Source organism: Callithrix jacchus, chromosome 9 (genome assembly GCF_049354715.1).
Source record: "Callithrix jacchus isolate 240 chromosome 9, calJac240_pri, whole genome shotgun sequence".
NCBI classification, from domain to species: Eukaryota; Metazoa; Chordata; class Mammalia; order Primates; family Cebidae; genus Callithrix; species Callithrix jacchus.
This window is the reverse complement of record NC_133510.1, coordinates 23,766,279-23,781,156: the sequence shown is the minus strand read 5'-3', so window position 1 is coordinate 23,781,156 and position 14,878 is coordinate 23,766,279. Positions and strand designations below refer to the sequence as shown.

Sequence of the window (14,878 nt, the reverse complement as noted above, 5' to 3'; positions counted from 1 at the left end):
TCAGGAGGCTGAGGCAGAAGAATTGCTTGAACCCAGGAGGTGGAGATTGCAATGAGCTGAGATCACCTCACTGCACTCCAGCCTGGGCAACAGAGCAACACTCCATCTCAAAAAAAATAAAATAAAGTTACTATATGATCCGGTAATTATACTACTAGACATATGTTCAAAACAATCTAAAATAGGATCTCAAATTTGCACACCCATGTTTATAGCAGCACCATTCACAATAGCTGAGAGATTGAGGCTACCCAAATGTCCATCAAGGGATGAATAAATAAAATGTGATATATTCATACAACAAAATATTATGCAGCTTGAGAAGGGAAGGAAATCCTGTCACATGCTACAGCATGAATGAACCTTGAGGACATTATGGTAAGTGAAATAAGCTACTCCCAAAAAGACAAATACTATATGATTCCACTTACGTGGGGTTTCTAAACTAGTCAAAGACATAGAAACAGAAAACAGAATGGTAGTTGCCAAGGGCTGAGAAAAGAGAGAAATGGGGAATTACTCTAATTGGTATTCAGGTTTAGTTTTACAAGATGAAAAGTTCTGGATATCTATTGCACAATAGATATACTTAACACTACCAAACTGTACACTAAAAAATAAACATGGTAATTTTATGTTTTGTGCGTGTGTGTGTGTTTACAACAGTTTTTTTGAAAAGTGTGAATTCCAGAACGTGAATCAAGATAAAGTGGTTAAAAAATACTGGTTCAACCCTATATTAAGGAATTCACTAAAATCTCTATGTTTCATTTTCTTTTTTTTTTTTTTTTTTGAGACGGAGTTTCGCTCATTACCCAGGCTGGAGTGCAATGGCACAATCTCGGCTCACCACAACCTCCGCCTCCTGGGTTCAAGCAATTCTCCTGCCTCAGCCTCCTGAGTAGCTGGGATTACAGGCACGCGCCACCATGCCCGGCTAATTTTTTGTATTTTTAGTAGAGGCGGGGTTTCACCATGTTGACCAGTATGGTCTCGATCTCTCGACCTCGTGATCTTATCTGTAAAATGAATGCAATATTAACACCTAACTCTTGGGGTGGTTGTGAAGATTAAGTGAAATAATACACATTGAAGCACTTACTAAGCCTCCTTTAATTATTAGATGCTTTTACTGTAAAAGCCAATTCTAACATAATTAGCATTTAGTTTTAAAAATATATACCCCATAAATTATTGCCTTACTTTATTTTGTCTTGCTATTCTAATTTTCTTCCAATGATCTGTTCATACCAATATTACTTGTTCAGTATAGCATGAAGTCCTCTATTCATAAAGAGGGATGTAGGCATGTCTACAGCTGTATGGATATACAATATATATTCTATGTATATTACATAATCATGGTAACGGAAGAGCACTGCCTCTTTAGAGTCCTTATGTTATTATAGAGAAATAAATAATACATTTTATTTATTTAGCTTTAATAGACGGCATAAAAGCACCTCAACTCAAATTTGAATGTTTACTCATTTCAAAAAATATCTTGAATGCTTTCTACATGCTAGGCATTGTGCTAGTCTTGACAATGAAATGATTATTTTTACATGCTCCCTTATTTCTACATGCTCCCTTATTTCTACGTGATCATATACGTGTTGTCACTAAAACGTGTATTAAGATGTGAACAAAATGTTTTGCTCAAAGATTCACTACTGTATTGGGAACTGGGGATGTAAAGGAAGCCTGAAAGGAGCTAAGGAATAACTTCTGCAGGGAGAAAAGTTGAAAATATAACCCAAATAGGGCCTCCAAGATGTAAGAATCCAGACTGCAGGAAGCATTAAAAATAATAAGCCAAGGCCAGGCGCAATGGCTAATGCCTGTAATCCCAGCACTTTGGGAGGCTGAGTTGGGTGGATGAGCATGAGGCTAGGAGTTCGAGACCAGCCTGACCAACATGGTGAAACCCCATCTCTAAAAAATATATGAAACAATTAGCTGAGTGGGGTGGCCCAAAGCTGTAGTCCCAGCAACTCAGGAGGCTTAGTGAGAGAATCAGTTAAGCCCAGGAGGCAGAGGTTGCACTGAACTAAGATCATGCCACTGCACTCCAGCATGTGTGACAGAGCAAAACGCTGTCTCAAAAAATAACAATCACAATAAGCCTAAGATAGCCCAGGAGAGGTAGACTTCAGCTAATTCACCAGCTCAGCAATTAAACCAATGCCTTTTACCAGTGTCTTCTCAGACCCCTAAGGTTACAATATTTTATTTATTCACAATACCCATTTGAAATCCATCATAAGAGAGGCAGCTGCTTTCTGAAAGCACAGTTCTTCCATTCCTAGAGATGATTTTCTCTCCTTTCCTTGAAATTGGTTTGGCTACTTTACCTGTGCAGTTAGTGACCCTGGAGCTGTAGACAAAGCATAAAGTAGCCAAAGAAATTTCCAGCAAGCTAATCAGAGCGAAGCGTCCCTCCTTTTACGCTCTTTAGAAATATAAATCCCAATCCCAGGAGCCTCTGCAGTGTAAAGTCAGAAAGCATGCCGGCATTTAACGTGCAGAAACAAAAGAAGGGCCCCTTCTCTCACTTTTCTTTGTGGAACAAAAGGTTTCTAGCTACTAGTTAAGGTAGGTCAGTAAACTTACATCATTTTGTGAGAACATTAATCTTTATGACATATAATCTAAAAATAATATAATTTTTCTAATTCATTAGGTCAGATACAAGGATCGTCATCCCTGTTACACCTACCAGTGGGTGTTAGAAGAAAATGAAGAGGCGCAGCACATTGCTCATCTTGTGTTCTCCCCAAGCAAGAGCTTTGTCCACCTTGAGCCCATCCCTCATGAACTACCCTGTGGCCAAACTCAGAGAATCCAGGCACATTACATTCTGAAAGGAGACGTCCTGCAGGGGCTGAAGAAGTTCACCTTCTATTCTGTGGTGAGAAGGGAGGTCGCTGTGGTGACTTCTCCGTAGACAAAAACTCTCCGAGGAGCAAGTAATCGTGAAGCTCTTTAGATGTCATTACTTCGACTTCTTATCCATGTTCCTTTTGAAAGTTTGACTTCTCTTGAGGCTAAGTACTGCCAGCAGGGACTCAATAAGACAAGTATATTGAAGTGCGACTAAAGCATGTTCTCTGTTGGGCACATTCAATTTCTTTCTATTTCCTTTTTTGCAGATAATGGCAAAGGGAGGCATTGTCCACACCGGGACTTATGGACTGTTTGTGAAGGAGGGAGACAGTGAGTATTTCCATCATCTCTGCATTGCTGCCCCATTCCGACCCATTCAACCTTACACCACGGAAGTGTCAGGAACACTTCTTTTATTTCCATAGGTTTTGGGGGGAATAGGTGGTATTTGGTCACATGCATAAATTCTTTATTGGTGATTTCTGAGATTTTTGGTGCACCCATCACCAGAGCAGTAAACAATGTACCTAATTTATAGTCTTTTAGTCCTCACCCCTCCCACTCTTTCCCCTGACTCCCCAAAGTCCATTTTATCATTCTTATGAATTTGCTCAGCTCCCACTTCCTAATAGCTTAGTTCTCACTGCCTAATAGCTTAGCTTCGACCTATGAGTGAGAACATAGGATGTTTGCTTTTCCATTCCTGAGTTGGAAATATCAGAAATACTTTCCAGTAACAAGAGACCGTGTCCATCTAATATCAATAAAAAGAAAGTTGAGGGAGGGAAAACAATAATTTTTTTCTCACTCTTTATCAAATATTTGTTGTCTTTTTTTCAGCCTATCCTCTTTGGGTTATTTAAAATGTTGGTGTGGGCCAGTGTGGTGGCTCATGCCTGTAATCCCAATACTTTGGGAGAATAAGATGGGAGGGTCTCTTAAGGTCAGGAGTTTGAGACCAGCCTGGTCAACATAGTGACACCCCATCTCTGCAAAAGTAAATAAATAAATAAGAAAAAAAAGGAAAAAAATAAATGCATAAAACATTGTTGTGTATAATCTATGTTTATCCCAAATTTTTAAGCCATAAATATTCTTGAATCTCTTCTCAAAATGAGAATTGTGTTAGAGAATAGGGTGGAGAAAAGGTAAGGTTTCAGGATATGTTGTAGATATATACCGGTCTTGTGCTGAGTCATTTATGTCATTTATGTTGTTATAAATTTTTTCCCTTTCCAGATAGTTATGATTTCTGAAGCATTAAATTGGGTACTTCACCACTGAACTGGACTCTGGCCATGAGAAAATATGTCATAGTATAAGTTTTGACAGTTGCTCCGAGTCTAGCAGACCCTAAAAGATAACTTGCTAGAAAACTATCAGTAGTTTGCTCTCTCATTAGCTCTTGTAGCAACACAGAAGCACCATGGCAGACTGAGGGAAATTTAATGCAATCTCTAAGGAATCTACATAGGCTTCAAAAAATATCTTCTGAAGGAGCATGGTGTTTCTCTTACAGAGAAAGAATCAAATATTGGCTCATAGAAGGTTAAGAGGATGTAGCATGAATACAATGTGTTACTCCTTCTGTTTCATCTCATAACTTCAGGTTCTATTTACCTTTTCTAGTATGAGGCCTAGATCAAATGGTAATGAACTGGATGTCTCCATACCCTTAACTAGCATCAGAACTTTAGGTAGGTGAGCTGAAGCTTAAAGCTGCTGAAAAATCAATATAGTATGCCATTTCTGAGAGGAGAGAGGGCTTTGATCAGGTTCTTCTAAAGCTAGAGCCCTGAGAGGTACTCATCCATTTGTTACATCTACCGTTTATTATGTCTATTATACCTACTAATGGAAATAGTCATTAACCAGACCAGGCTCCTAATGGGTTTGTGTGACAGAGTAATTTCATATCAGCCCTGGGGAGATGTCTAACCTATGATCGCTTCCTCTCATTCCTTTGTGCCCCAGTGAAGGGCCATTTTTCCATCTCAATCCCTGTGAAGTCAGACTTTGCTCCTGTTGCTCGGTTGCTCATCTATGCGATTTTACCTACTGGGGACGTGGTCGGGGATTCTGCAAAGTATAAGGTTGAAAATTGTCTGGCCAACAAGGTGAGTTCTTTAGATTATAAAATCTTCAACATTTAAAACTAGGAGTAACTATTGTTTTTATTTGTTTTACACATGCGGGCATTGGGGCCAAAAGGGTTAAATAAATTCCCCAGAGACATTCAGCAAGGCAGTGGCAGAGTCTCACTTGATTCCTAGTGCAAAACTCTCACACTCTCCCTAGCACATTGCCTCTTACCAGATACACAGTTCGGAGTACATTATTCCCTTCTTCTATGATAAAATCTTGGGAAATATGTAAGCAAGTTTTTAAGACTACTAAGGAGCCAAAAGAAAAATGCACCTAGTCCCACGCACATTCCACCACAATTAATAAGCACCTTGCCGCATACCAAAGATAAAAATGACATTTCACGATTAGTAATTTACAAGAATACTTAGAAATAATTCTAATGGCTCAAATGATTCTTGAGAATGAAAGAGAAGTGTAGGGGACAAAAAGCTTCAGGACTCACATAATGCCAACCCTCCACGCACGAAGTCAAACAGAATGGTTATATGTTGAACATGAGGAACGCTCAGCAAATGTGAAGGAATGCATGGGTAAGCCAGGAAATTTGCTTTTCTGACCTCTTGTTCCCATTTCACAGGTGGATTTGAGCTTCCGCCCATCACAAAGTCTCCCAGCCTCACAGGCCCACCTGCAAGTCACTGCTGCTCCTCAGTCTGTCTGCGCCCTCCGGGCTGTGGACCAAAGCGTGCTGCTCATGAATACTGAGTCTGAGCTCTCCACATCCTCGGTGAGTTCCCGGCAGCCTCAGGAATCAAGAATGGCCGTACAGGGGCTTATAGCAAGGAAAAATGCCTGAGTAGGATAAGGTCAATTAAAATGTTTGTCTAGGAATTAATAGTTTTGATCTCTCTTGTGGGCTTTCATTGGTAAGGCATTTTATATATACACATATATATAAACCAGTTCTGCAGGCAAAAAACAAATAAAAATGCATCACTTAATGTAGTATATTGAACCAAATAGAATTTTTTGAAAAGACAAAATATGATGAAAATTAACAACCAAAAAGGGACTTGTTATTCAGATATGTTAAGCTTCTTGCTCAAGAGCACATGGCAGTACAAACTCAAATCTTCTGATTGTGTCAAGACATTCGTATACGCAAGACTGGAGAGAACGCAGAGCAGATTGTGAAAACTGCTATAAGAGAAGTGCAGTTATGCAAATTAAAAGAAAAATTAAAATTAAAATTAACTGAGCATCAGAGAAGCCATTGAGAAATTATATATTTAAATGTAAAAGACCTTGCCCTACCCAAAGTCCTTAAAATCCCAGAGCTCCAAGCAACCAATAATAGGAGTTTTCAAACTAGTTTCAACATTTCAAAAAGTCTAATGAAGTGATGCATGTACCTGCACTAAGACTACACAGGTTAAATGAAATATCAAATTTCTGTTTTTGTAAGAATTATGGCAGGGTGTGGTGGCTCATGCCTGTAATCCCAGCACTGTGGTGGGCTGAGGTGGGCGGATCACTTGAGGTCAGGAGTTCAAGACCAGCCTGGCCAACATAGTGAAATCCCATCTCTACAAAAAATACAAAAATTAGCCAGGTGTGGTGGTGGGCGCCTGTCATGCCAGCTACTAAAGAGGCTGAGGCAGGAAAATCGCTTGAACCTGGGAGGCCGAGGTTGTGTGAGCTGATATCACGCCACTGCACTCCAGCCTGAGTTACAGAGTGAGACTCCAGTCTCAAAAAAAAAAAAAAAGAAAAATTATGTCAGTTAAATAATTGCTGTCCCAGCTGCACATAATTTCTGAGGGAACATATATATCATCTCTGAGGAACAAAACTCAAGAAAAAAGAATTACTGTATAATTAACATTGATAATTGAACTCTGAAAATATGGAGCTAATAGAAGAAACACCGAAAGGGTATGGTGAATTGGAGCAACAAATCTAGTTAACAGCTTGTACTAGTAGGAGTTGGTTCACATCTTCAAATGTTTAATATGAGACCAGTTATGATAACCTCTTAGTGAAGTTTTTTCTACTACCATAATGTAACAAAGAGAATTTAATAAATTTTTATTTTCCTGAAACAGAAACTTATAAGAAAATATTTCTTATTGATTTGTCCTTCTAATGGGATTTTAACTGAAAATAGAATACTTCTAAAGGAAGCATTAAGTACATTTCAACAGTAGGATCTCAAGAGGATCTGTGGGAAAATAATATAAATGTTCTACATTTTTATGACATAATTTTATAATTCTCAAAGGATTTTAAAAATTATAGCAACCCTGATGGGTAGATAAAACAGACAAATCTATTTATTAATAATAAAGCAGAAGTTCTGGTATTTATGAGTAGACCTGAGTTAAAACACCAGCTCTTCTCAACCTTTGATTAGTGTTTTATAGTGGCACTTTGCTGCTACTAGTGTAGGTCATTCATTCAACACATTTAATGCCCACTGTGTTCTAAACATTTTACTAAGTGCTAGGGATCAAGCAGTAAGCTACTAGAAAGATAAAAATGTATGTCTCATGGAACTTACATTCCCATAGATGAGGCAGACAATAATTGCAGAATATGCCGTTGAGAAAAATAAATCGAGGAAAGAAAATGAGAGATGTTGAGATACTTTGAGAAAGTGTCTAATTTCATCACACCACTCACAGTCCTCATCTGTTCTTGTCAATCAGTTTTAAACTCCTACAAACATAATGCAATGTCACTATCACAATATTTATGTCTGTCTGTCTTCTCTCCTTCAAACGGACTTAAAAGCATCATGCCTAGAATTTTACAGTTAAAGTTTTATGTTTCAATATGAAGATCTGGAGCATTTTGTTTCCACTGATAATACCTAAGAAAATGCCATCATGGGTCGGGCGTGGTGGCTTACGCCTGTAATCCCAGCACTTTAGGAGGCCAAGGTGGGTGGATCCCAAGGTCAGGAGATCAAGACCATCTGGCCAACACGGTGAAACTCTGTCTCTACTAAAACTACAAAAATTAGCCAGGTATGGTGGCACACGCCTATAGTCCCAGCTACTCAGGAGGCTGAGGCAGGAGAATAGCTTGAATTCAGGAGGCAGAGGTTGTAGTGAGCCGAGATTGTGCCACTGCACTCCAGCCTGGGTGAAAGAGCTAGACTCCATCTCAAAAAATAAATAAATAAATAAATGCCATTGTGTCCTGTGGAGAGAGGACATGTCTGTTCATGTGCCTGTTTAGAATATGCATTCATTAACTTTGTTATACACTGAGTCAGTTGCTTGCCACAAGATAAACACAAAACTGTCATTTCCTTCTATCATCTCAAAGCTTTGTGCAATGTCACAAATAGAACAGACCTCAATTTTTCAATTAATAAAATTTTATTTCGTTCTAGTGTTGAGTCTAGTGGTGGCCTCTGAACTGTGTAATGAAGTAGTATGATCCTTGAGTACTGAGATGGAGTACTTTGTGTTTTTACTAAAATTGTTCAACATCTTCAAAATGGAAACACTGTGTCAAGAAAATGACCCATATCCTCTCTTATAAATCATCAAAGCAATGAGAGCACTCAAAGAAAGACTGATGTTCATAATTCCTGTTCTTTTCTCCTTGAACTTAAAAAAAATCACAAAGAAGTTTACTCTGTTGTCTTTTGTATTTGTACAGGTTTATGACCTGCTACCAGTGAAGGACCTCACTGGCTTCCCTGAGTATTTGAATGACCATGACGATGGAGACTGCATCAATCGTCACAATATATTTGTTAATGGAATTACATATTCTCCAGTATCGAGTACAAATGAAAAGGATATGTATAGCTTCCTACGGGTAAATGTCTTATGTTGTAGATGGTCTGTTCTTAAGGTTCTTAAAATATTATACATGGAAGAGTCTATCTGAATGCCTTCATATCATGATTGAGGGTAATGGGATATAAAGAGGTAAGTGGTTTCTCCACTAATAGCAGATCTGCTGAAAGATACTGAACTAAACTGGAACTTTCTGGAGTATTATTCATTTTCTTTTTTCACAGAAAGTAAATTCTCTGCGATGTTTATAAATATCACATATACAAAATAATTACTATTGAAAAAATTTAATGAAAAGAATAAAATTACCTCCTTAAGTGTATAAATATCTCTTCTACAGATGTGAACATTAAATGTTTAATATTAAGCTAACTGGATTGTTTGTCAAATTCAATGAAAAGAAGTATGTGCCTATGTATATTTTATAATATATATTTACTGGTTAGATGATAATTTCCTTTGCAGGACATGGGCTTAAAGGCATTGACCAACTCAAAGATTCATAAACCCAACATATGTTCACGGCCTGAACCGCTTGCGATGTATGCACCTGAAGGTCTACGACGCGCACATTATGGTAAACAAGAGATTAATAAATATGTATTACCTAATATATTAACCAAATTTTAAATTTTTTAAAGATACAATGTAACAAAAATTAACACCAAAAAGGACTTGTGAGTCATACATATTAAGGTTATTCCTGAAGGTCACATAGCAATATAAACTCAAAGTCTAGTGAATGGAGATAGATGTGTTGTGCTGAAAAGGAAAGAGAAAGTTTCCAAGCATAGGGTTGGTGTAAACAGAAAAAAAACGTTCACAAAACAGTGCTACGTTCTCAATCAGGTAAAAAGGCTGTTCAACTTCCCCAAAACATCAGCCATTATTTATGTTGGAACCACACACATTCATCAGTGCCATGAGCTACTTCTTTCATGAACTGAATAGTAATCAGGCATTTATTTATAGTCCCATGTTGTCAAACCATGATTGAGGATAAGTTGAATACAGAGAAAAGAGGATCAAAATCAAGGAAAGCATTTGGGGAGAATCAGTTGGCTCTATGGAATTTACTATGAAGTCTGTAGCATATTTTATGATTTATAAATTATATTGTATAATCCTTTATCGGTAAGATTTATAGTAAATTTGTGCATGAATAGGTGTGTAAAAATAGGTATTTTTTTCCCCAGAGAGCTGGTTGTGAAATATTTACCAGCACACCTTAGTAGAAGGTGAACAGAGTGAAAGAAACTGTCATCTTCTGACAGGACAGAGAATAAAGAGTCTGTATTATCATTGAACTTTTCCCTGCTGTAAACTGTTTCTCAAAGCCACTGTCATAACATCTATGTCAGTTTTTCTTTGCTCCTGCACAGGAACACACCAACGCAAACTTGGATTCCTGCCCTATTCATGGCCCCGTGTCATAGCACCCTCCACTTAGCACGGTGGCAGCAGCTTCATAAGACTCCACAGAGTCCTTCTGTCCCACAGACAATCCAAGTGTGTCTGCCAAAGTCTCTATAGCCTCTGCTTATGCTCCTCCTCCCCGAGCTCACTCCTAGGTATTCTAATACTTCATAATTCATCCAACCTATTTCCCCCTCAAGGAAGCTTTCCCTGATGACCCAAGTGTTCTCTCCTTGTTCCTCTCTATTTCATCAGACTATTTGATTTTTTGGTGCCAAGTATGACAGTCTCTTGTAAGTTTTATCTGTAAGTTTATTGCCCTGTCTTCTCCTTCACCCACCATAGACTCAGAGGTAATGCTAAGCGGCAATGCACTCATGATGCATGTTGAAGAGCCTCCTCACACAGAGACCATACGAAAGTACTTCCCTGAGACATGGATCTGGGATTTGGTGGTGGTGAAGTAAGTAATGTCCTGCATATGCAATATGCAAAATATCCCTCACTGTTTTTAATTCTTGGCTAGTTTTTCTGTGTTTATTGTTTTATATGTTCATGATGAACAACATGATTTTTGATACATATACACATACACATAGTGGAATGATTACTACAGTCAAGCAAATTAACACATCCATCACCTCACATTGTTGCCTGTTTCTGTGTGTGTGGCAGGTGCACCTAAAATCCATCCTATTAGGTTTCAGTATCCAATACAATATTATCACCTATAGTCTTCATGCTGAACATTAGATTTCTAAATTTATTCGTCCTACATAACTTCAACTTTGTACCCTTTGACCTGCTTCTCTCCATACCTGCAACCCCATCCACCGTTCTACTCTCTGTTCCTATGGATTCAGCTTCTTTTAGCATCCACATACCAGTGCGATCATGCAGTGTTTGTCCTGTGCCTGGCTTATTTCACTTAGCATAATGTCCTCCAGGTTCATCCATGTTGTCATAAATGGTAGGATCTTCTTCTACTTCAGGCTGAATGATATTGCACTATGCATAGCCAGAACTTATTCATCCATTTGCCCAGACACTTAGGTTATTTTTATTTCTTGGCACCTGTGAATAATGCTGCAATGAACACCAAAACACCTACATCTCTAGGAGGGGCTTATTTCATTTCCTTCGGGTGTATACCCTAAAGAGCAATTTCTGGGACATATGGTAGTTTCCATTTAAAAAATTTTGATGAATCTCCATACTATTTTCCATAATGGCTGTGGCAATGTACATTTGCACCAAGGAGAGTGAACAGACTCCTTCCAGAGAGATATTGGAAACGGAGTTTTATCCCTAAAACAAGCCAGCGGTGCAGGTGGGGAGAAAGAGCAGGAAGGGCCATGTTCAGGCTCCTGAAGTCTTGTTTACCTGTCCTTTTCACTCCCAGATGCAGGCTGTTTAGAAGTTCAACCCTTAGATGGCACCCAGAAAAGTGTGTAGACAAACTCCCTCCAGGGAGAGACTGGAAGCTGGAAGATTTTGCCTGTTCTCTCTGTATTGAGCTAGGGGTGTAGCTGCTGGCATTGCTAACAGGCCTATTTAAAACCACCTCCTTGTTCACCGCGGTCTAGGGAGACTCCTGAATTCAGAGCTCCATCTACTCCTGGAGCTAGGTGATTTAGGAGCCAGACCCTTAGGTAGGAGCTGGCTTGCCTCACAGATAAAACCAGGTCTCCAACATACCCCTGGGAATAATAAACATTGGGGTGCTTGATGCATAGACAAATTATTCTCAGGGGTATGTTGGAGACGTGGTTTTATCTGTGGGGCAAGCCAGGGGAAGAAGGCATGGGAAGTGCCCATACTGCCTTTCAGTCTCTCTGTGAGGTATCCCTGACCCTTCCATTTCCTGGTGCAGGCTAGTTAGAAACCTAACACTCAGTCAGCAACTGAGAAAGTGAGTAGACAAAGCCCTTGCAGGGAGAAACTGGGAGCTGTTAGCTAATCTTTCAGTACTGAAGTACTTCTTTCAAACACATTGCTAATTTCAGAAGATGTATAATGTAAATACTCAAGACCTAAGAAGTCTCACTAATCTAATTGCTTCAGAGCTAAAAAATTTTGTGTAAATTTAATTCTAAGATTTCCAGAAAATGGGCATAAGGACCAAATATAACCAGGTACTGCACAGATTAACGCCTGTAGGAGATCCTTGGTTAGCAATTCTGAGTTAAATACAAATTCAATCAGGTCCACCATAAACAACAGTAGTAGAATTTAAAATTATAAAGCAGCCCTCAGTGGAATAGCATTTTAGAAAAGAGAACTTAAGAGCATTCTCAAATTGCATATTTAATTTATAACTATATTGTCTGTATAAGATTATGCAACAGTTCTGATATACTACAATTTAAAACAGTTCTTTTTAAAGTTGGAAGAAAAGGCCTATATTCCCCATCTCAATCCTTGATTATACTCTCCATTATTGATATTTCTCTTGAGTGCTTTTAAGTCATGACATTTCTCTCCCTAGAAAGAGTGTATTTACCTATTTTCTGTTCTTCACTTGCCCTCCTCTCCAGCTCGGCAGGCGAAGCTGAGGTAGAAGTAACAGTCCCTGACACCATCACCGAGTGGAAGGCAGGGGCCTTCTGCCTGTCCAAAGATGCTGGACTTGGTATCTCTCCCACTGCCTCTCTCCAAGCCTTCCAGCCCTTCTTTGTGGAGCTCACAATGCCCTACTCTGTGATCCGTGGAGAGGTCTTCACACTCAAGGCCACTGTCCTAAACTACCTTCCCAAATGCATCCGGGTAAGAATCTCTTTCCTAAATTAAACACAAGGTAACGGTCAAGTAAATTAAAAGTTGCATTCCTAGGAGTACTAACAAACTCTTGTATGCAAGATATGTTTACTAGATACTCACAATTGCATAAGTTACAGATTGTGATGTCTCCAGATACCAAATTGCACCATAAAGCAAGTTTCTAGCCCTTATCATAACCCTTCAAAATTAGTGTTTGTGTGGTATGAAGAATTCTGACAGGGATGACAAAAGTCAGTACTCTATTCTCATGACAGATTCTACAGGATTTCAACCTCTACATTCTCATATATTTAACTTTTCTTAGCTCCTATGTTCTCATATATTAACTTGTCATTATATTAAACCTAATGTTAAAAGTCATCTGTGAGCATCTTACCTCTGCTGAAACCATCTGTGAGCATCTTACGTCTGCTGAAAGCATAACTGTTTATAAGTCTTGTATCCTCTGCTGAGAGATCCGAGAGTTGAGGTTTCAGGCCAAAGAGGTAGAGCAGCATGCCATCACTACCTTTCACTTCTGGTCCTATCACATCAAAGAGCAGGTTGCTTCCAAAATAACTCACATTTACATGTCAGATCCACTTACTGTATTCCAGGTACTTTATCTTCATTTATATCATCTTTAATGTGAGGCAACGTGAAATCTAACCAATTCCTCAAGATGGTTGACTTCAAACCCATTCGTCCTCTGCTGTCCTTCCCCCTCTACTCTCTTTTTTATGTGTGGCTTCAGGTCAGCGTGCAGCTGGAAGTTTCTCCCGCCTTCCTCGCTGTCCCAGTGGAGAAGGAGCAAGGGCCTCACTGCATCTGTGTGAATGGGCGGCAAACTGTGTCCTGGGCAATAACCCCAAAGTCATTAGGTGAGCAACAAACTCCAAGAGATAATTCTCTCAAAGATTGTACATGGCAGTGGGAACCTTATATTCAGTGCCACTTCCTTCAGGAAAAGACCACTAGATGACACAGTTTTTTTCCTTTGTCTTTTATTCTAAGATGCCTACAAGGATATCCCCAACATCTATCTCCACCTCGAATTCTCAGTGTCATGCACCTCTCATTTACACGTTTCTGTTCCTCCTTCTGTGTTTTAATGAAACAAAAGCTTACAGAGCATTGAACACTTATAAATCTCAAGTTTGGAGGCATGGAGGAAGGGAAAGATGTTATTCATTTCTATTGGCCTTTTTTTTTTTTAGGAAATGTGAATTTCACTGTGAGTGCAGAGGCACTAGAGTCTCAAGAGCTGTGTGGGACTGAGGTGACTTCAGTCCCTGAATATGGAAAGAAAGACACAATCATCAAGCCTCTTTTGGTTGAAGTAAGTAAACCTAAATAATATATAGTCCATAATAATATATATGGGTAATATAATAATAATATCTGGATATTTTATATTAATCTCATGTCTCTCTCTGCCTTCTCTCTCTCTTGATTTAGTTTCTGTTTTGTTGGGGTTTTCTGGTTTTGTTTTTGAGACAGTCTTGCTCTGTTGCCCGGGCTGGAGTGCTGTGGTAGAATCTCTGCTCATTGTAACCTCGGCCTCCTGAGTGCAAGCAATTCTCATGCCTCAGCCTCCCGAGTAGCTGGGATTACAGGCGTGCACCACCACATCCAGCTAATTTTCATATTTTTAGTAGAGACAGGGTTTCACCATGTCGGCCAGGCTGGTCTCCCAACTCCCAACCTCAAGTGATCTGCCCGCCTGTTTCCCAAAGTGCTTGGATCACAGGTGTGAACCACCATGCCCAACCTCCTCTTGATTTACTTTCTTAGTTTTTACTTCACTTGTTCATGCATCACACTGCCTCCTTCATATTGCTTATAGGGACAGAATTTGCTTAGATAATGCAGTTCAACTATCCAGATATTTGTGGCCCCTCCATCAACACACA

The 14,878-nt window shown here is 39.2% G+C and overlaps 1 protein-coding gene and 1 long non-coding RNA gene across 3 annotated transcripts in view; one reads left to right on the top strand and one right to left on the bottom strand.

The window, feature by feature from the left end:
- Positions 1-12,851, bottom strand: part of LOC108593110 (uncharacterized) — a 28,227-nt gene extending 15,376 nt beyond the window's left edge. For both annotated transcript variants that reach the window (XR_004728643.2, XR_013522651.1), the window contains exon 1: positions 12,709-12,851. This is a non-coding gene — a long non-coding RNA (uncharacterized LOC108593110). The remainder of the gene's footprint in view (positions 1-12,708) is intronic.
- The window catches only part of A2M (alpha-2-macroglobulin), a 49,943-nt gene that overhangs the window by 12,698 nt on the left and 22,367 nt on the right, over positions 1-14,878 (top strand). Inside the window, exons 12-21 of the mRNA XM_009003571.4 lie at positions 2,684-2,911; positions 3,153-3,216; positions 4,861-5,003; positions 5,612-5,761; positions 8,647-8,808; positions 9,255-9,366; positions 10,551-10,668; positions 12,743-12,971; positions 13,720-13,846; positions 14,183-14,304. Coding sequence (XP_009001819.3) covers positions 2,684-2,911; positions 3,153-3,216; positions 4,861-5,003; positions 5,612-5,761; positions 8,647-8,808; positions 9,255-9,366; positions 10,551-10,668; positions 12,743-12,971; positions 13,720-13,846; positions 14,183-14,304 — 1,455 coding nt within the window. The remainder of the gene's footprint in view (positions 1-2,683; positions 2,912-3,152; positions 3,217-4,860; positions 5,004-5,611; positions 5,762-8,646; positions 8,809-9,254; positions 9,367-10,550; positions 10,669-12,742; positions 12,972-13,719; positions 13,847-14,182; positions 14,305-14,878) is intronic.